The sequence below is a fragment of the Myxine glutinosa genome, chromosome 5, assembly GCF_964187855.1.
Source record: "Myxine glutinosa chromosome 5, kmMyxGlut1.1, whole genome shotgun sequence".
In the NCBI taxonomy this organism is placed as follows: Eukaryota; Metazoa; Chordata; class Myxini; order Myxiniformes; family Myxinidae; genus Myxine; species Myxine glutinosa.
The window spans coordinates 59,900,357-59,921,503 of NC_136265.1; the positions used below are offsets into that span (position 1 = coordinate 59,900,357).

The 21,147-nt window shown below is 42.1% G+C and overlaps 1 protein-coding gene across 2 annotated transcripts in view; it reads right to left on the minus strand.

Annotated features, from left to right (window-relative positions):
- Nucleotides 1-1,648: 1,648 nt before the first annotated feature.
- The window catches only part of LOC137427504 (uncharacterized), a 34,399-nt gene continuing 14,900 nt past the window's right edge, over nucleotides 1,649-21,147 (minus strand). For both annotated transcript variants that reach the window (XM_078778105.1, XM_078778104.1), the window contains 2 exons: nucleotides 15,830-15,973; nucleotides 1,649-5,293 (listed from right to left, as the gene is read on the minus strand). In XM_078778105.1, coding sequence (XP_078634231.1) covers nucleotides 3,609-5,293; nucleotides 15,830-15,863 — 1,719 coding nt within the window. In that variant the 5' untranslated portion in view covers nucleotides 15,864-15,973 and the 3' untranslated portion in view covers nucleotides 1,649-3,608. The remainder of the gene's footprint in view (nucleotides 5,294-15,829; nucleotides 15,974-21,147) is intronic.

The following is a 21,147-nucleotide window of genomic DNA, read 5'->3' on the forward strand; positions in this document are numbered from 1 at the left end:
TTGTCAATCGCTGAGGTGTATTAACACATGACCAAAACAGATTTGGCGAAATCCCAACGGTTTTTGATGAAAATATAACATTTGTGTCTGCATTTCAGTAAAGTAAAGTGTGTGCCGTCAGCATTTTAAAAATTGAAACGTGGCTCATTGTAAAGAACTCCATATGGGGAATAGGTGTTGTTAACGATGATGTCATTGGTGCCATAATTAGGCCATCATAATTCGACAGGGACAACGCTTAGTCTGATCAGTTTGAAATTTATTGAGCATGATCTATGCAACAATTATTTCGAGAATATAAATTTATGATGTCACCGCTCACGTGGTCTGGCAGCTATATTGGATAAAAACAAAAGAAACGTTCAAAAATAGAAGAGTTGGCTCACACCAAGGTGACTGCGCAGGGTAAGTATTCCATGAACACCATCTCGTGCCCTTCATGCAACCAATCCCACTTAGCTCCTCCCTGTCCCCCTCAGCCCCCATCCCCATTTCTCTCTTCTTCACAAGTATAAAAAAGGATGCTCTGGACTGCAGAGTAGTATTTTCACTTTAGGATTTTGACTTAAGATTTTGTTGTGTATCTTGCAGTGTGCCCTTCTTGATTTGCAGTGTGTTCTTCTTGGTTTGGAAAGGGTTTATTGTTTCTTACTGTGTATCTTCTTGTAAACAAAAGTGAGATCCTCTTCGGGAATTAAAATTTGTCAATCCTTCTTCTGACAAAAGGTTTGGACATTGAATTCTTGATTCATCAATTACTTCAGGTCTAAAAGCTACAACCGCGTCCACCACCCTTGGTTGCTACATTTCGCTCGTATGATTTACCAGCTAATTGTTTGTTATTCTGATGCTCGCCTTTGGGCACCTGCGGTTTGCATAAGATATCCGTTCTATGCTCGTTCTATACTTGCTCGAAATAATAATATGAAAACAACTTTGACGAAATTCATGATTGCAAAAGTTGTAGCGGTGACAGATTTTTCCCAGCTCGTATCTGGAGAACCACATCATCTTTTCAATGATGTTTTGTGGATTTGGACTTGATATGGGGACTCAATTTGGACTAATTCCTTTTTGGATTTGTTGGACTGCCGAACACCTTCCTGGGTATGGGTGTGTCGAGTTGTCCCCGCCCACTTCACACCTGCTTCTTGTGAACCTTGGCCCAGTTCACACACGTTTGAGCTCCCGCTTTTCTTGAGGGGCACAAGAAGGCAGACAGAAAGACTAATCCACGATTTGATTTGAATTTGAGTTTTCTGCATAAAGCATGTGAATGTGGAGTCCACCACTATGCTCAACCCCAACTACTTCCGACTCACTCCCAATGCTTCCCGCATCTTCCATTCTTTCTTCCTCCATATAGCTCATCTCCTCCTCCATCGAGAGAAGATCGCTACTATGCGCGGATTTTATTTTCAGAATAAAATTTAAATTTTAACTGACGCGCTGTTCGCGTCCCACGCACCAATCGACTATTCAAATTGATCGCCTCCGACTAAAAAAATTTGTTTCCAGGATGTCCACTCTTGACACCAATTTTTTTTTTAGGGTTCTATCTCACTCCTTGACAACAGTTGTCACACGGACCCTTCGGTTAAGACCAGGGACCCCGGATGGACCAGAACAGATTTACTGGAGGCGACGACCAAACACGGATTGTGCTATCAAATGCGGGAAGAGAAGAAGCGAAGAGGAAGAAGCGGGAGCGCGTAACTGTGGAAGGGTAACGAACTCAAACGGCACAAGATTTGCAGGGAACGGAAAATAATACAAGGGTTTATTTGCAATAAGGATCGGAACAGGGATACGCGACGATAAATCGAATTCCTAAATTGGATTCCCACACACCAGACTCAACAACAGGACACAGAGATGAATGAACAAAAGAAACGCCGTGTAATGGTGATGTGGTGTGCGGTCGTATCTGTCCGTCGGTTGCAGTGCAGCACGGCTCCAAACTCCGGCATGGAGGAACCCTCCATCCACCTCGCACGCTTCGCTAGGACCGAGCCAACGCCCTCGCCATTTGCACACAAGGTCCCGTTCACCACTCTAAGCTCCAGAAGCACCGAGCACCGCTCCAAGCACCACGAGCGAACTGTCAGCTGATGAAGAGAAGCGCAGGGACCAACAGATCTCGTACAGTGCCAATAGATTCGCGAAGAAAAACGGCAAAAGGGGAGAGAGGGCCAAAGGAGTGCAATTGCGACTGCATGCTATGAAAACCCAAGAGAGCTGCTGCTCCGAGCCAAGCACGTGAATGTCGTGCAGCACCCCCTTTTATGACCTGGCCTGTGACGCCGGTCTCGGCGTGCCCTCCGATTGGTCGAGTGCTTCCCGCACCGGAACTGCTCGACCCCCTCCCTGCTCAGCCAACCGTCCTCCCATGCGTGGCCCCCGGCCTTGCCACGAGGCCGTTCCAGGCCAGCTGGAGGTGTAGCCGGCTGCGGCCCATGCGGCGGTGCCCCAAACTCGCCCCCTGCCCGTTTTCTTCTGAAGTCCGAGCGCCAAACTGTGTACGTTCTTCTATCTGTGTGTGGTAAAACCTTTGATCCACTGACATAATCCAACACATTGTATCCACATTAGGCCTTGATCATGATGTAATCGGCTGTGTGCTGGAGTATAAAAGCGAGACTGACTGGAGCATCCAGTGAGAGAGCATCCCAGCAAATTCCTTCATTGGCTCAATCGTGATTGGCAAAATGTAACTTAATGTGTGAGGTGTTTTCTCCTGCTTGTAGAAATTAACATTGAAATCTGTAACATCTCTTTGCAAGTATTAATAAAATCTGTTATGCTTGGAACTTGATTGGTGAAGACTAATTTATTTTAATGATTGAACTCTGGAATACTTTGAACCTGACAGAAGTGAGGGAAAATTCCCCCACAATGATCTTCAATTGTGGCCAGTTCATATTTACCCCACCATACTGGAATACCGGTACTGCAAGTTGGTCTATAGCTTTGATATTGTTCATCGGAAAGAGGGATTACTGCACAATTAGTGTTATTCTGCGAAATAACATTTTGCTGATTATTATACGCTTTTTTTTTTTTTGTTGCACCTGGGGACCTTCTGGGCTAACTCCCGCTCTAGTAGGGAAAATGGCCTTCAAAATGCATGTTGTGTTGTTGTTGTTGGGGACCTTCTTATATTCCAAGGTATTTTTGGGATGCTTCATTTTCTAGTTCCTGTATTGTTGTCCATCCATCGATTGAGAAATTGTGTGTTCTTTCTGTTTTACCATCTAGAAATGTGCATTTGACACATTTGTCAAGACCAAATTACATTTGAATGTCCTCTGAGTGGCGCTTTACTTGTTTGAGTTGATCTGCCAATTTATCATTTGGTGAAAACAGTTTTAGATCAACCATGTGCAGAAGATGTGTCACCTCTACAGGTTCTTTGGTCATTTATCTTTTGGATGTTAGATCGTATTTGTGTCCTTGCTCATTGATGACGATATTCAGTGGGTCCAGAGCTAGGCAAAGCAGGAGGAGGAAAGGCTGCAAGATATCGTGTAAGATTTGTCGTCTGTGTATTCTGTGATGTTGAGAAAAATATGACGAAGAAGCAAATAGCTCGCTGTGCACAAACACATTTAAAGCTTCTCTCCTGCATGTATTATTTGATGTCTCCTTAACTCTGATGATTGAGTAAAGGCTTGAGGACACAAAGAACACCTGTGTGGCTTCTCTCCTGTGTGTATTCTTTGATGATTCCTTAAATATGATGATTGAGTAAAGGCTTTAGGACACACTGAACATTTGTGAGGCTTCTCTCCTGTGTGTATTCTTTGATGATTCCTTAAAGCTGATGATTGAGTAAAGGCTTTAGGACACACAGAACACTTGTATGGCTTCTCTCCCGTGTGCAGTCTTTGATGAATGTGTAAATTTGATGATTGAGAAAAGGCTTTAGGACACACTGAACATTTGTGAGGCTTCTCACCTGTGTGTGTTCTTTGATGATCCCTTAAATTTGATGATCGAGTGAAGGCCTTATCACACAAAGAACATTTGTGTGGGTTCTCTCTTGCATGTATCATTTGATGATCCCTCAAATGTGATGAACGAATAAAGGCTTTTGGACACAAAGAACACTTGTGAGGCTTCTCTCCCGTGTGCCATCTTTGATGAATGTGTAAATCTGATGATTGAATAAAGGCTTTAGGACACAGTGAACACTTATGTGGCTCCTCACCTGTGTGTGTTCTTTGATGAATGTGTAAATTTGATGATCGAGTAAAGGCTTCAGGACACAAAGAACACTTGTGAGGCTTCTCTCCCGTGTGCCATCTTTGATGAATGTGTAAACCTGATGATTGAATAAAGCCCTTAGGGCACAGAGAACACTTGTGTAGTATCTCTCCCATGTGCAGTCTTTGATGATTCCTCAAATCTGATGATCGAGTAAAGGCTTTAGGACACAGTGAACAGTTGTGAGGCTTCTCACCTGTGTGTGTTCTTTGATGAATGTGTAAATTTGATGATTGAGTGAAGGCTTTAGGACACAAAGTACACTTGTGAGGCTTCTCACCTGTGTGTGTTCTTTGATGAATGTGTAAATTTGATGATCGAGTGAAGGCTTCAGGACACAAAGAACACTTGTGAGGCTTCTCACCTGTGTGTGTTCTTTGATGAATGTGTAAATTTGATGATTGAGTGAAGGCTTTAGGACACAAAGTACACTTGTGAGGCTTCTCACCTGTGTGTGTTCTTTGATGAATGTGTAAATTTGATGATTGACTAAAGGCCTTCGGACACAAAGAACACTTGTGAGGCTTCTCTCCTGTGTGTATTCTTTGATGAATGCGTAAAGTTGCTGGCTGACGAAAGGCTTTAGGACACAAAGTACACTTGTGAGGCTTCTCACCTGTGTGTGTTCTTTGATGAATGAGTAAATTTGATGATTGAGTAAAGGCCTTCGGACACAAAGAACACTTGTGAGGCTTCTCTCCTGTGTGTATTCTTTGATGAATGCGTAAAGTTGCTGACTGACAAAAGGCTTTAGGACACAAAGAACACTTGTGTGGCTTCTCTCCAGTGTGCTGTCTTTGATGAATGTGTAAATCTGATGACCAAGTAAAGGCTTTCGGACAGAAAGAACACTTGTGTGGTTTCCCACTTCCTTGTATATTATTGAGAATCTCTGTGCAACATTTACGAGACATGCTGCGAAATGTACCAGCATCTTGAGTAACTGTCTGTGTCATGTTATGATTGAAAACTTGTGCGTTGACCAACTGGGAACAGTTGGAACAAGAATCCAGTTTCATTTGGTTCTCTGTGAAGACAAGTCACAAAACGCAATCATTCACACAAATTTGTCCATAATTGATAAGTATTTTTCAAGAGCAGATATTATTCAAGTAAATTTGAATGTCATCCTTTTTTAAACATTTATTTTGGAGGGAGAGGGTCGAGTTAAGATTCAAAAAAGGAGGAGTTTTCGAACTGGCCAAATTAATCAAAAAGTTAATGAGGACACACAAACTACCTTCATAAAGGTTGTTCCGTCATTCTGGACAGCTTATAACAATCAGAGGTTTTTCGCTTTCGCTTTCACTCTCATTCTCATTCCACGAGCTCCAGCTCGTTCCGCTCCCCATCGCTCGCTCACCTGCTCGATGTCTTATCTCTGAACCCCCCTTTTTATACTACTCGTGGGGGAAAGGGGGTGGAGGAGGGGAAGGGAAAGGAGAGGGGTCGATTATTACAATGGTCTTTCACATTATTCACACCTATCATATTTTCATTATACTCGAACAGCAAATGAACGAATATTTGTTGATATTCTATTTTAGGGAATAGCTTAATTTTCTCATGGCTTTCGTTGCCGTCAATTATATTTACAAAACATGTGTTGAAACTTGGCTCTTGGTTTAAATATCGTTCCTGAGCAGAGATGATATCATAAACATCTTTCGATGTTCTGCTCTGAGAGCTTCCTCAGCCACATATCATTTCAAGATTGTCGTAAATTATTTTTCCATCGATCTCTTGACATCCATTAAATATTTTAAACTCCTCAATCTGTGTGGTTTATTCAGGCTTGTTTTGGTTATCTGTTCAATAAGATTTTTTTGATAATTACCACATTTGTTATGTTTTCAATTTCAATACCAAGACTGTGATTTTCTCCACTCTTTGGTTTGGTTATTGCTTGTTTGTTTGGTTGTGCTTGGTGGTTTGAATACCATGGGTTAAATTCATTTGGTTTGTGAAATCCCTTCAGTCTGGAAAAATAAAATGCTGCACACACCCTGCCAGTATAGTATTGTTCTCAGTTTTTTTTTTTTGTTTGTTTTTTTACCAAAAAACCGCACCCAGATTTCCCACAAACGAAGTCAGCGACAGAGCAGGCAGAGAGCGTGCCATTTCTCAAAAAAAGCATTTGCAGTCACGTGAAAAAGTAAATACACCCCATGTAAAGTTTTGACTTTTTCAACATATTTCAACATACAGCTATTTGATCTTCATTTCAACAATATTGATAGATAAAGGTGATATACAAGAAACAAGATGCATTTTAAGGCCATTTTCCCTGCTAGAGCAGGGGTTAGCCTGAAATAACATAACATAACAAATAATATTGATATAATATAACGATAATATTGATATAATATAAAAATATCATGAAACATTTACATTTTGTAGTCCATTGTATAATATAAATAAACATAAATGCAAATTTCGCATGTGGAAAAAGTAAGTACACCCCAACATTTATCACTACTTCAAACACGTAAAATTTGAATCAGCTGCACCAGCTCAGGTGCAAATGATTAGAACATCATGAGAGAGGATCTTGGAGGAACCTGTCTCATTTAAACCTCAGACATTTAGTTTGGTTTGCTCTTTGTTGTTGAAGTGTGTGGCGTCACCATGCCGAGATCAAAAGAGCTCTCTGAGGCCTTCAGAAAGAAGGTTATAGATGCCTACGAGTCTGGGCAGGGATTTAAAAAGATCTCCAAACAATTTGAAATCAATCATTCGACTGTCCGGAAGATCATCTACAAGTGGAGAAGATTCCAAACAACTGCCAACTTGTTCAGGCCAGGCCGCCCCAGCAAGTTCAGCCCGAGAGCAGACCGCAAGATGCTGAAAGAAGTCTCAAACAACCCCAGAATGTCATCACAGGACCTACAGGTAGCTCTTGCCACTGTTGATGTCAAAGTGCACGAGTTTACCATTAGAAAGAGGCTGCACAAATTTGACCTACATGGGAGGTGTGCCAGAACGAAACCTTTGCTGTCCAGAAAGAACATCAGGGCAAGACTAAAGTTTGCCAATGAACACCTCGGTAAAGACCAGCACTTCTGGAACAATGTGCTCTGGACAGATGAGTCAAAGGTAGAGCTATTTGGCCACAGTACCAGAAGACATGTTTGGCCAAAACCAAAGACAGCATTTGACCACAAGAACCTGATACCAACTGTAAAGCATGGTGGTGGAAATAGTATGGTTTGGGGCAGCTTTGCTGCATCAGGGCCTGGGCAGCTCACCATCATTGAATCCACCATGAAATCTTCATTGTACCAGACGGTGCTTCAGGATAATGTGAGGCCATCTGTCGGAAAGTTGAAGCTCAACTGAAGGTGGACCTTGCAACATGACAATGACCCAAGACATACCAGTAAATCCACCAAGGAATGGCTGAAAAGAAAGAAATGGAGGGTTCTGGAATGGCCAAGTCAAAGCCTGGATCTAAATCCCATCGAGATGTTGTGGGGGGGGTTTGAAACGAGCTGTGCGTGCAAGAAACCCCTCAAACATCGCACAGCTGAAAGAATTCTGCATGGAGGAGTTCGGCAAAAATTTCTCCCAGTCCATGTCAGAGACTGGTAGACAGTTATAGGAAACGCCCACTTGAGGTTGTTTCTGCCAAAGGGGGCCAATACCACCTTTTGGAGCCATGGGTGTACTTACTTTTTCCACATGCGAAATTTGCATTTATGCTTATTTAAATTAAACAATGGACTACAAAATGTAAATGTTTCATGATATTTGTTATTTTATATCACCTTTATCTATCAATATTGTTGAAATGAAGATCAAATAGCTGTATGTTGAAATATGTTGAAAAAGTCAAAACTTTACATGGGGTGTACTTACTTTTTCATGTGACTGTAAATTCCTATTTAAACCCAGAGCCAGAGCCCAGAGCAAATAAGCATATTAAACCCAGAACCCAGAGCAGTTAAGCACATTTTGAGCATCGACAAACTCGCAATGATCCTGATTAAGGATTAACCTCTCTGATGAAGAAGATAATGATTTTATCTCTCAACAACAATATTGGTAAGTTTAATGTTCCTAATATGAGTCTCATACATCATTAATTGTGAAATGATAAACCTTGTACAGCAATACCCCGGTCTACGTCATTAATTGGTTTCATAAGCCGTGACGTAACTCGGTTTTTGACGTGAACCGGGCGTAATGCCTTAAAAATGCCTTAAAATGAAGACAAACACCATAACCATGCAGCATTGATGTTAAGCACTGCCTGATAGATGTTATAGTTTTTCCAAAACTGCCGGATGTTGATGCCTACCTCCTCAGACATTGCATCGACAGCCTGACGAAGAGTGCGGCGGAGATAGTAGCGCTTAAAAAGCGCTATCACACCCTGGTCCATAGGCTGGATGAGCGATGTGGTGTTGGGTGGCAAGTCCACCACCTTTGCATTGGGGTCGAAATCACCGAGGTTATTGGGATGGCCAGGTGCATTGTCCAAAATCAGCAGCAATTTAAATTGAATTTTCTTCTCTCGACAATAGCTCTTGACAGTCGGGATGAAATGATTGATGAACCATTCTTCAAAAATTATGACGGTTCCCCATGCCTTCATATTATTCATCCAAATGACGGGAAGAGACGCCTTCGGGATGTTCTTAAGTGCCCGGGGGTTCGCCGCATGATACACCAAAAGCGGCTTCACCTTGAAGTCACCGGTGCAATTACCCTCAAGCATTAGCGTTAGCCGCTCCTTTGCGACTTTGTAGCCTGGCATGGTCTTCTCCTCCTTCGTGATAAAGGATCTGTCGGGCATCCTCTTCCAAAAAAGGCCCGTTTCGTCGACGTTGAAGATCTGCTCGGGCAAGAATCCCTCGTCCTCAATGATCTTCAATGTGGCAGGAAATTCCTCAGCGGCTACGGTGTCGGCAGCTGCGGCTTCGCCCTGAATCTTGACGTTGTGCAAGCTGAAGCGCCGTTTAAAGCGTGCAAATCATCCAGAGCGTGCAACGAAGGTTGTGTCCTTATCCTCCGGGTACTTTTTCAGAAGATCCTGAAACAAAGACTTCGCCTTCTCCTGTATCAGCAGCTGGCTCGTTGGTATGCGTTCGTATTGGTATGTGTTGGTATTATGATGTTTGAGTGATGTAAAGTTGCACATAATGACGTTCGCTGAACTGAAATTTACCCTAGAAGAGTGGCGTAAAGTCGGATTTGACGTAGGTCGAAATGGCGTAAAACGGGGTATTGCTGTATATCAACAACTATTTGTATTTCTTTTTATTTACAGCATATCAAACTCACTTGAACAAGAGGTGAACTGCAAAGCCAACCAACCTCAAAAGCAATGCAGACATTTGAATGAGCTTCGAAAGGAATTCCATTCAATGTGTCAAAACCTACACAAGGATTTGAATGAGTGTGTTAATGAATGACCACCGAAATGGAAGCCTCAGGTTATCATACTAAAATATGCAAATTGGTGTCTGTCTGTCTGTCTGATGATTTTTTGACCCCGATACATTTTGTCGTTACTTGTCCATTCTCAACCAAATTTGACAGGATGACTAAGGGTTACATAATGAAGGTTCCAGAGCATTCATTTGTCCCCCTCCCTGAGGGGGTTTTCTCCACCATTTCCGTCAATGGGGTTGCGTGTTGAGGTGTATGTCGATGTTAAGTTAGCTTTATCATGGCGTTTTTCCAAACCCGCTTCTGATAACAAAACTAACGATTAGAGCATAGCATTAATGTTATTATAAAACAATATTAATACCAATAATATCCCACCTCCCCAGGAGGTTTTTCCTCCTCGAACAAACATCGAATCAACATTTATAAATAGCTTATCATGGCGTTTTCATGGGAGCAACGGCCTCTACCAGAAGTAAAAAAATATTATAAACCACAAGCACGTATGATTAGCTTTTTAAACAGTTGCTAATGCTGTTTATAACACCAAATGAAGAAATTTGGAGGAATCCCGACATCTGTGAGGTAAGTTTTACTTGCAGAACTGAGCGAAGATCTACAGTACTCTATATACCCCACAAGGGTTGGGTTAATAACATGACCCTTTCTGCCGCTACGGTGGCGTTTTTCGTTGTGAATTTTTGATTTGCGAAATTGCGAAACACGAAACTGAAATGGAGGAAGCCTGGGGTGTGGTCATTTGCCAAGCAGCTCGCTTGCGCTTGCCAAGCCAGCCGTTCCTTTATGGTTTTGAATGGAGTGCTTGGTCGAATGCTTAAACCACTTGGCGATCTCTCCACAAGAAACTTGGGAAATGAACACACTCCCAATGTTCTTGAGACCCCATCATCGATCGTCTGTAATCTATTTTCCCCAAAGAGGAATGACCCTTCCTGCCACGAGCGGGTGTACTGGTAAGTACAAATAAGGATTAACTAGAGAGGTTCCAGGGAACCTGAACTCAACTGGTCTATATCAATATGGTTAGAATATGCATAATAGAACCACAAACTATATCTCTGTATATAAAGGAGGAGTGTCTGTCTGTCTCTCTGGATGTCCGCTTATAACTCAAGAACTACACATCGGAGAAAAGTTTTAGACACAGATTCGGAATCAGCATAAAATTCCGGTGGTTATAGGCTACTTTTTATTTTAATATCGATGGTTTTAAAAACCGGGCCAGCTGCAATTCCATGGTGTAGTTTGTGGCGGCACTATTGCCCCTTTCCGATCCCATGACGCATTGCGGTTCCGATTCGCGATAAGGTCTGTGCGCTACTCACCGACACTTTTCCACCTTTTCCATACCTTTTAATCAGATTTACCTTATCGTCCATCGTAACCACATTACGCTTGGAAACACTAGCATTATCCATCTTCGGATCCATGGCTAACACAGACACAGTAAAGGAATACTGTACGTCGCCTGTTTTGAATGCGAATCAGCGGTTGTACAGTATACTGTACGTACATATTTATATATTTTTAATGTGCTTTTTATTGTATTTTAAATTGTTTTTTAGCTTATTTTATTGTTAATTTATGTACTATTTTATTTATTTTAAATATGTTTTTAAGGAAAACAAATGTTTTCACGTCCGTAGGAGTGACGTAAAGTCACACATAATGACGTTCGCTGCCCGGTCATGAAAGAAATTATGATTCTCTTGACAAAGTGACATGAAGATCAGGCAGTAAACCTCCCAACTGAGTTTCTCAACAGTCGTCAGCCTCAATTCTAAAATCCTTAATTTTCATCCTATTGACTTGAACTTTGAATAGGATTTACATATCGGCTTACTGAATTAAACCACCAACTATTTTTGAGATCGGCGTCGGCCAAAAGGTCAACGTAGGCCAAAGGTAAACCACTTTTTTTTAGTTTCTAAAATTCTCAATTTTCATCCGATTCACTTGAAATTTGAATGGGATTTACATATCAGCAAACTTAATTCAACCAACAACTATTTTTAAGATCACCAGAGGCCAAAAGAGCAACATAGGCCAAAAGTCAACAACAATTTCAAATTTCTAAAATCCTTAATTTTCATCCTATTGACTTGAAATGTGAAGAGGATTTGCACATCAGGTCACTGAAATTGAACCACCAATTATTTTTGAGGTCAGCATAGGCCAAAAAGTAAACATAGGCCAAAGGTCAACAACTTAAGGTGAAGTTTTTAAAATCCTACATTTTCAACCAATTGACTTGAAATTTGGATAGGATTTGCATATCGGGTCACCGAATTCAACCACCAATTATTTTTGAGGTCTAAAGGTGAAAATATCAATATGGGCCAAATTTCTAAAATCGTCAATTTTCATCTAATTGACTTGAAATTTGAAGAGGATTTGCATATCAGATCACTGAATTAAACCACCAATTATTTTTGAGGTTAACATAGGCCAAAAGGTCAACAACTTATTTCAGGAATATTTCAAGACATATTTCTGGCGCAGGGGCAATCAATGAAGGTTGTAGGCCTGAACTTCACAGAACAAGTGTTTGCCCATGGCCAGCTGTACGTGGGCTGCTCGAGGGTTGGAAAACCAAGCAATCTTTATGTCTTGGCACCAAGTAAGAAAACCAGAAATGTTGTATACCCAGAGGTTTTGAGAAATTGAAAATTGAAAAAACGTCATGTAGGAAATGTACTGTGATATTGCTCTAAAATATACATGTTCTTGGCACCAAGTAAGAAAACCAGAAATGTATACCCAGAGGTTTTGAGAAATTGAAAATTGAAAAAACGTCATGTAGGAAATGTACTGTGATATTGCTCTAAAATATACATGTTCTTTTCATCATATATTTGTATTATTCTTATTCAACCCCGGGTGAAGCCGGGTACCTCAGCTAGTAGTTTATATGGGCTAAAGGCAAAAATTGATTTTTCAATATGGCCGCCCTGCCGCGCCCATTTTTGGGCGTACAACGCCCAAATGCAATCCCAAACTAGTTTGTCTTAAAGATGCTGCATAACAAGTTTCATCAAATTTAATCAATATTTGTGACTTTTAGAGCGCAGACGTCGAATTGTTGACAGACAGACGTACGACGGACACTGGGTGTCGACAAAAACTCAGCTGGACATAGTCCAGTTGAGTTAATAAAAAAGGTGAGGGGTTGTGTTGCTATATAAAGGTTAGAACCAAGCAATAACCAAACTAAAGAGTGGATAAAATCACAGCCTTGGTATTTAAATGGAAAACATAATGAATGTGGTAAATATCAAAGAAATCAAATTGAAGAGATAACAAAAACAAGCCTAAGTAAAGCATACAGATTGAGGGGTTTAAAAAGATTTAATGGATGTCAAGAGATCAATGGGAAAATAATTTACTTCAATCTTAAAATGATATGTTATGTGGCTCGGGAGGCTCTCAGAGCAGAACATCGAGAGATGTTTATAATAGTGTTGCGGTTCTGAGAATGTACATATTTGATTAATAAAGGTTAAAGGTTTAAAAGCATCCCAAAGGTTTGCCCCCAAAGTTAGTCCACATGCAACACGTAGGCCACCTTAGAACATTAGTTATGTCATAGTATATTTGTAGAATAAGGCCATTCCCAATAGTGATACCTGCATTGTGTAAAAGAAATAAGAGTAGGTCCCATTCATTTTGCAGCCCACCCTCCAATCGACCTCGTTGGGCACCATCCAGTCTGCTCCCCATTCCCCATTGCGCCCATCCAGTCTGTGCCCTATTGCCCCTCGCATTAGGATGCTCAAACCAGCCAAATGCCACGAGGTAGGCCTGAAAAGGGTACGGAGTGCGAGGTCGGGGGTGTGGCCACGTCAAGCAGCACGTCAATGGCGGAGCCGGTAAGAGCCAACGACCAACCAGGGCTCAGGTGGAATGGTGTGAGGGGCGTGGTCAGAGCGCGGCTGGCAGATTCGAGAGGGTTCGCTGGGCGGCGCTATATAAACGTGCACGCAAAGCCCTTCCAAAGGACTGGCACGATTCGTGCATTGTAAAAGGGATTATTGAGAGGACTGATGAGCGAGGGGCATTGTAACCGGACTTATGCGCTTTATCAAGGAGGACTGATGAGTGAGGATATACGCGCTTGGCAAGAGGACGATTGGGAGAGGCGCTTTTGTCTAAAGGACTCGTTGAGGATTGCCTGTGTAAAGAACTCGCTGGGGAGCTTTGACTGTGAAAGGTCTCGTTGAGAAATGGCTTTGAAGGGCTATTGGAAGCGGCGCATTGCAGAGGACTTGTGGGAGAGGCGCTTCGGCATTGAACTGCATTGGGAGCGCAAATAGCGCCGGTACTTCTATTACATACACGGCTGAGCCGCGAAGTAACCGCCAGCCAAGCACACCTTTCCCCCCGTAATTGTCCGGTCCGCGTCAATGACACGCGAGGAACGCCGCCGTTTGCTCAACCCTCTTCGTTAGGGTGGTCCAAAAATGCAAAAAAATCACTTTTTTATCTGGATTTTGATGCTCTATTGGATTATTGTTAGAAATGGTCTAAATCATTCACCCAAAAAATATTTTGCATCCGAGTCATCTATAAACTCATGCACACTCAACATATAAATTTGTCATTTTGGTCAATTTTAATGACTTACAAAGACTTTAGAAATATTTTTTTCCTAAATAATGTCATTGATGGTACATACCCCTGTGAAGTCCTCATGGTCGAAACATGAGTCAGACATGTATGACATGTTTCAAACAAGTTTCAAGCATTGTCAAACATGTTTCGACCATGATGATTTCACACTCGCAAGCGCATGCAAAAAGTCATGAACCACAAAATGGCTTAGTACAATAGTGCATGTACTTTTTCCACCTAGGTTGCTATTGGATTGTTCTCATTTAGCCAAATTTGGTGAAAAACGCCATATTTCAATTGAAGTGTGTATGAGTTTCTAGATGGAATTGAGCGAAAATATTTGGTGGGTGAATGTTTTAGACCATTTCTAACAATAATCCAGTAGAGCATCAAAATCGGAGAGATCGATGTTTTTTGGACCACCCTACTCTTCGTCCCACCATCTTCTACGCGGGGTGAGTCAGGTACCGAAACGAGCTGTGGACATCATCCCTGGACCATCAACCCCAACCTTCTACCTCCGTGTGTGTGTGTGCGTGTGCGTGTGCGTGTGTGTGTGTGTGTGTGTGTCTGGGCCCGTTTGTCTTGGGATAAGTTAAGATTGTCATTAAGATAAGTTAAGATTCTCATTAAACCTACCTTCAGGACAATGTCGTGGAATTAATTGATTTCCATTACATTTACCATCTGTAATAATTAACACCTCTCCTTTCTCCTCCCTGCCCCACGTCCCCCCCCCCCCCCCCCCCCCGCCACAAGTAGTACAAAAGCGGGGTTTCTGAGATAAGACAGAGTAGGTAAGCGAGCGATAGTGAGTGAAAATGAGGGGCATGAGCGAGAACAAGCGGAATGAGCGAGAGCGAGTGAATTGCACAAGCGAGTGGAACGAGTGTAAGCAAGTGGTTCTGTGGAGAGGTTTTCCCTCAGAACCCCCTTTTTGTACTACTAATGGCACTTGGTAGTGAGTTTCACTCCTCCACACTGAACGGTTTACGTTTTGTATTCCACTGATAGGCCGGATGTGCAGCTGGACTTCAACCACATGTAATTGGCTTGTACTCGTCACCGACCAAGCACATCCACCAAGTATTTTCAAAACCCATCCATAACTTCTTTAAATTTTGGGCCAATATCTCAATTATGAATGTAAATGCAGATTAAAAAATCAATTCAAACATTCGCAGATCTGAATCTGGATCCAGGTCTAATTTATTCTGGGCACACACACAACCTCTACACAAAGTTTAGTCCAAATCCGTCCATAAATCTGAGAAATCCTGACATCCAGAGGGGTGCAAATTGGTTGTGATCGACTTGTCTGATGTGATGAAACGACCTTGAACATGTGTATTTTATGTGCGACCTGTATTTTAAATGAAACAGGTATCCCTGTCTCGTTCACAAAGCAAGACAATTGAGTCAAAACAATTTAAATGGACGTCATTCTGCAAGGTTTGAAAGAAAATTATTTCATCGTGAAAGAATGAACGAAACAAGTAAACACAATGTGATGTGATCTCTTGAGAGTCCAGTTTACCTTCGAGCAGCTGAGTAGATTTGCTTGGCTCCATGGGTTGAGAATCACACTGTTCCTGCTTCACATGATCATTGCTCAAAGAATCCTTGGATGTCTGAAGAAGCTTGTTTTTGTAAGTTTCTGACTTAACTACTTGAGCTTCACCTGCAAACCATGTGACAACAGTTCATCACAATAGAGGAAAGGATAAACAAGCAAATTGAAACCCAAACAATCATTCCAAGTAGTGAGGAGAAATGCATGGGGTCTCCAACAGAAAAACATATTTTCCGACTTAACAAAAGGTCAACAAAGGAGGGGTAATGAAAAAAAAAAACTCGTGAATCTGAAAAGGCAGAGTAGTCTGGAAATAGAGGAAGTACATGCTGAAATGACACTTTTGGTGTTCTCGCTGATGCAGAATAGCTGGCTGCATTCCTTTGCCTTATAAAGATAATTCTCTGAAACCTAAATTAGTGACCTGGGATTATTAATCTCAAAAAATTAAAGTCAAATTAAAGTTAAATTTAAAAAAATTAATCACCAGAACAATGCGACTGTCGCCAATATGCCTCCGCATTGTCCCACGATGGGCAGATGCCCTCGTTCACTGTCCTAAAATTAAACAAGGTTGATTTAAATCCCTTCAGCTGTTTTCAAGTATCACATTTTCACCAGCCATGACAGGTTTCACATCGATCGGTGAAGCGGTTTCAGAGAAGGGATTAAAAAAAAATATCGGCTTTCAAGCTGATGTGGCTGCCACACCACATGACATATGACATATGACCGTAAGAAAATATTTTCTCTGCATATGTATGGGCAGTGGATCACGTTTGTGAAGTTTTGTGTTGATTGGATAACGTTCGTTCAAAGATGGCTGCCAAACCACATGACCTACGGTCATCATTTTCAAACTACATGCAACAATGGTGTAAGATGATATTTGTAAAATTTCGCATCGATAGGGTAAGTGGTTTCAGAGATATAATTATTTAATATTTTCCTTCAATCTAATATGGCTGCCACACCATGTGACCAATGATGTTTTTGTGATCATCTTTTAATCACCATGCCTAGTCAATGACACGTAAAGTTTCAAGTCAATCGATTTGGTGGTTTGGGAGAAAATGTTTTTTTAAAGGTTTCAGGTTAAATCCAACATGGCTGCCAAACCATGTGACTGATGATGTCATAAATTTAATATTTCAATAGAAATGGGTCAAAGATCATGCCCATGCAATTTCAGATTTTTAGGATAAATAATTTGATTAAAACATTTTTGGCTGGCATACCACTTCACCGATGATGTCATCATTATCATGCTTTTGTTCCCCATTGGGAGTACTTGACAATGTGCCAAGTTTAAAATTTTTCCATTCAGCAGTTTGAGAAATTTTTTTTTTTTTTTTTGCATTTATTCCAAGATGGCTGCCATACCACGTGACCTTTAATGTCACAATGAGGATAAAAACATTCTGCATGGATGTCACTCCCACCCTGAAAGTTTCGTCTCAATCAGACATGTGGTTGCTGAGAAAAACGAGGTTTAGCCCGTACGGGCGGACGGATGGACAACCCGAAAACATAATGGCTCCGGCCACCTTCGGGGAGCAGTGGCATAAAAATAAATTAAAGTCTCAAACATTAGCCACGGCCTGGTGAAACAAGGGGCCACTTTTGATCATCACCTTTTGACTTCTTCTGCAGGTGGTTACACCCTAAAACCCACCCAACAACCACATGTATTTTCTTCAACCGCTGCTGGATTATAGTCATTGCCAAGAAATTTCTCAAGAGCGTTGGGCAAAAAAGGTGGGAAAAATAATTGTCGCTCCTTTTTGCTTTGTTCATGGAAAGTCAGCCTTTCAATTTTTGTTACACTCAATTCCTCTCATACACCAATATTGCTTACCTCAAGTTATCATTGCATTATGATGTGGAAAGGTGGGGGTGAGGGGCGGTGAGCATGGGATGGGGTGAAATTCCACAGCAAAAATGTGGTAAGACAAGTCAGGAGACGACGATGGTTCACGAGCGAGCGGTATTCAATGACAAAGGACGGACGATACCCGAAACAGGCCCTGACAGGCCAGGCCAGGCCCGGAAATGTCAAAATGAAGGTTACTGACCTTGAAATGAGATAGAAAATAATATATAATCAGTTATGAGGTTAGTTAGCGACACAATACCGAAAATTCGGTGAAAAATGAAATGAAAAAAAATATGAAAAAAAATGAAAAAAAGGAAAAAGGAAAATCGAGCTCGATCGGGCAAGACATGTGACATTGGCCGAGCCAAATATCAAAACCCCTGTCAGATTCCACCAAACCCCTCGGAGAAGATATAGCTTGAACTCGATTACCCCCTAAAAAGACATATTTTTCGGGCGTCGCTCCGCCCACAATGGGCGCAATTTGCCCACTCGAGGCAGGACACAACTCGATCATGAGATCAACCTCCCACCCAAGTTTCATCAAGATCGGATGATATATCGGGTAGTTATGCTGCGGACAGACAGACACACAGACGCACACACATGACGAATATAGTGGCCACTTGATAACTCATGAACCAAATAGTATGGATTGCATGTTCGAGTGAGATAGAATTACACTTGCACGAGGAATCTGGCTGGGGTGCACTGTCAGCAATATGTTCACAGGCGGGGCAGTGATTTTAAACAATATAGCAGAATATGGTGAGGGGGTATGGTGAGGGTGTATCTTGCAAAACCTCCTGCAGAGGCGAGGCCAGGTGGAGAACTTGGGCACAATCGCATCAAGAAAGAGTTACTGTACGTGCTTTCAAAAGGCATTGCCGCAGCATCATTTTGCTTTGCTTTCCTTAAGTGAATACCCTTTAGCTTTGGTTTTATGGGGGTGTTTTCCGGTGCCGAGTTTCCTGGCAAAGGGCTTTTATCAAGGTTTTATTGTTTTATAAGGACGCGTCTCAAAATCCCAAGCTCTCGGATCTCATTTCTTCCACGCTGAATTGGTGACACCAACGTGATTCAAAGGAACAGGTACTCAATGAGTCGCCGTGAAAAAACACTAAGTCATGCCCTTTACGTACACTCAACAAGCTTCATTGTTGGCAGCGCTTTCCTTGAAGCTGCCGCACTTCTGGTCCAATAACTCGCAGCTGTGGTTTATGCAAGTCGAAGCCCAATTCGACACCGAAAACATTACCACTAAGTTGTTGCGGTTCAAATACATTGTTGGCTCCATGTCACTAAAGTATGCAATGATGTTGAGTTGAGACGTATTTTACTACATACAGCCTCCAATTAATGACCAGCACATGACTTTGAAAACTGTGCTCAAAGCATATGACTCTCTCTCTCGCTCTGAGCACTGCTGCTTTCAACAACTTCTTAGATCTTAGGATTGAGGAGATCGAAGACCCGCAACTACTATGTCACCTGCAGCAGCTTCTCGGTGACTGCCCTGCTACATTTGACCAGTCACTCCTTCCTGAGTTTTCTTGCAAATTTTATCAACACACATCCACATAAGAAATGCAGCGAAAGCAAAGCTCGAACAACCCACCGCTGTGGATCTCGCTGATCATCTCGACTGTGGCTAATGCAACACCTCCAGCAGAGCACATCACACAACTACAATCTGAAATAGCAGACCTCAAGAAGCTCTCCCTGGAGCTCCATGCTGCGAAACACCAGTCATGCCCAGCATCGTGTACCTCTTCAAAGGATGGAGAGAAACGCCATACATTGCGCCAACATTTCCCTTCACCTTCCGTAAACACTCCGGATTGGTGTTGTTGCCACGTGATCTTCAGTGCAAATGCTCATCAGAGGAGCGCACAGTGCTCGTACCGTCTGCAGAGAAATGATGACACCCTCAACCAAAGGTGACGAATTCACCTGTGCCACATGTCAGTCGCCTCCTCTTCCTCATGGACCATACGAGGGTGCCTTGTTTTCTTGTGGATACAGGGACAGAGGTGAGTATTGTTCCACTATCTGCCACTGAACGGACGTAGATGGAAGTCAAAGAATACTTACCCTACGCTGTCAACTTGGTGCGAGGCAATTCTTCCGTCTTTGAACGTTTTTTTTTTGTTTGTTTTTCTTTGATCCAATATGGCTGCCAGACTACGTGAGCGATGACGTCATACATTTATATCCTCCAATATAATTGTTGCATAGATCACGCTCAATAAATTTCAAACTGATCAGACTAAATGCTGTCGCTGTTGTGGAAGTGTAAATTTATGAAGCAAGTAATTTCTCTGAGCCACAAACCTGCTTTCCTAGTCTGCAAGTTTTTTTTGTGGTTTCCATGCAAAATTTTGGATCTCATACAGTTGGCAAGTTATTTCCGACTGACAAAATTCGTTCTGCATTCCACGTCATTCCATGCAGAATTTGGGATTTACTACAGTTGGCAAGTTATCTCCGACACTGACCAAGTTCGTTTGCTCGAGAAAAGTAAATTCTTAGTGGAGGCAATGGTGAACCACATATTGTCATGGCAAATGGTAATGTAATGTTAGATCGATCATGGTAATGTTAGATCGAGTACCGTATTTTCCAGTGTATCAACCACACCCGTGTATCAACCGCACCCCCGATTTTCGACTTCAAAAAAAATTAAAAATAAAAATCTGATTTTCGAGGAAAAAAAACAAAAAAAAAATCAGGAAAATTTAAAAAAGAGAAGAGAAGAAATAAATAAGCTGGAAAGCGAAATATGATGAAAGGAAAGAGAGAAAATACATGAAATGAGTTGAAAGAGAATTTTTAAAAACATTATAATTATTCTTTCTTGCCAATGTGGGGCCCTGAAAAGGGCCGTTGGGTTTTGGCTCTTGCCAATGTGGGGCCCTGAAAAGGGCCGTTGGGTTTACCGGTAGTCTCTAAAATCCGAAGAAGTCCTCGTCATCAGTTTCTTCAGTCCAATCCGAGTCGGGGTAGGCGAGATCCTCGTCGTCGTTATCCTCTTCTCCATCGTCGGAAAAGGGCCGTTGGGTTTAGTCTCTAAAATCCGAAGAAGTCCTCGTCATCTGTTTCTTCAGTGAAGACATTACGAAGATCATCATCCAAGTCTGGGTAGGCGAGATCATCGTTGTCATTATCCTCTTCTCCATCGTCGGTCACTGCCACTTCATCCTCCCAGATGATGTCATCTTGAGTGCCATCAAGGGCATTAGATATGCAGCACTTGAGGAAGGCCCGCTCCATGATGGCTGCCAGCAACTCCTCCCAGACCTTCAGTATCCAGCTACAGATCGTTGGGAGGTCCACCTTCCTCATCCTCCCAGTCTTGGTGAAGGTCTTGTCCCCGACAGCATCCACTCCGACCAACAGCGCCGCA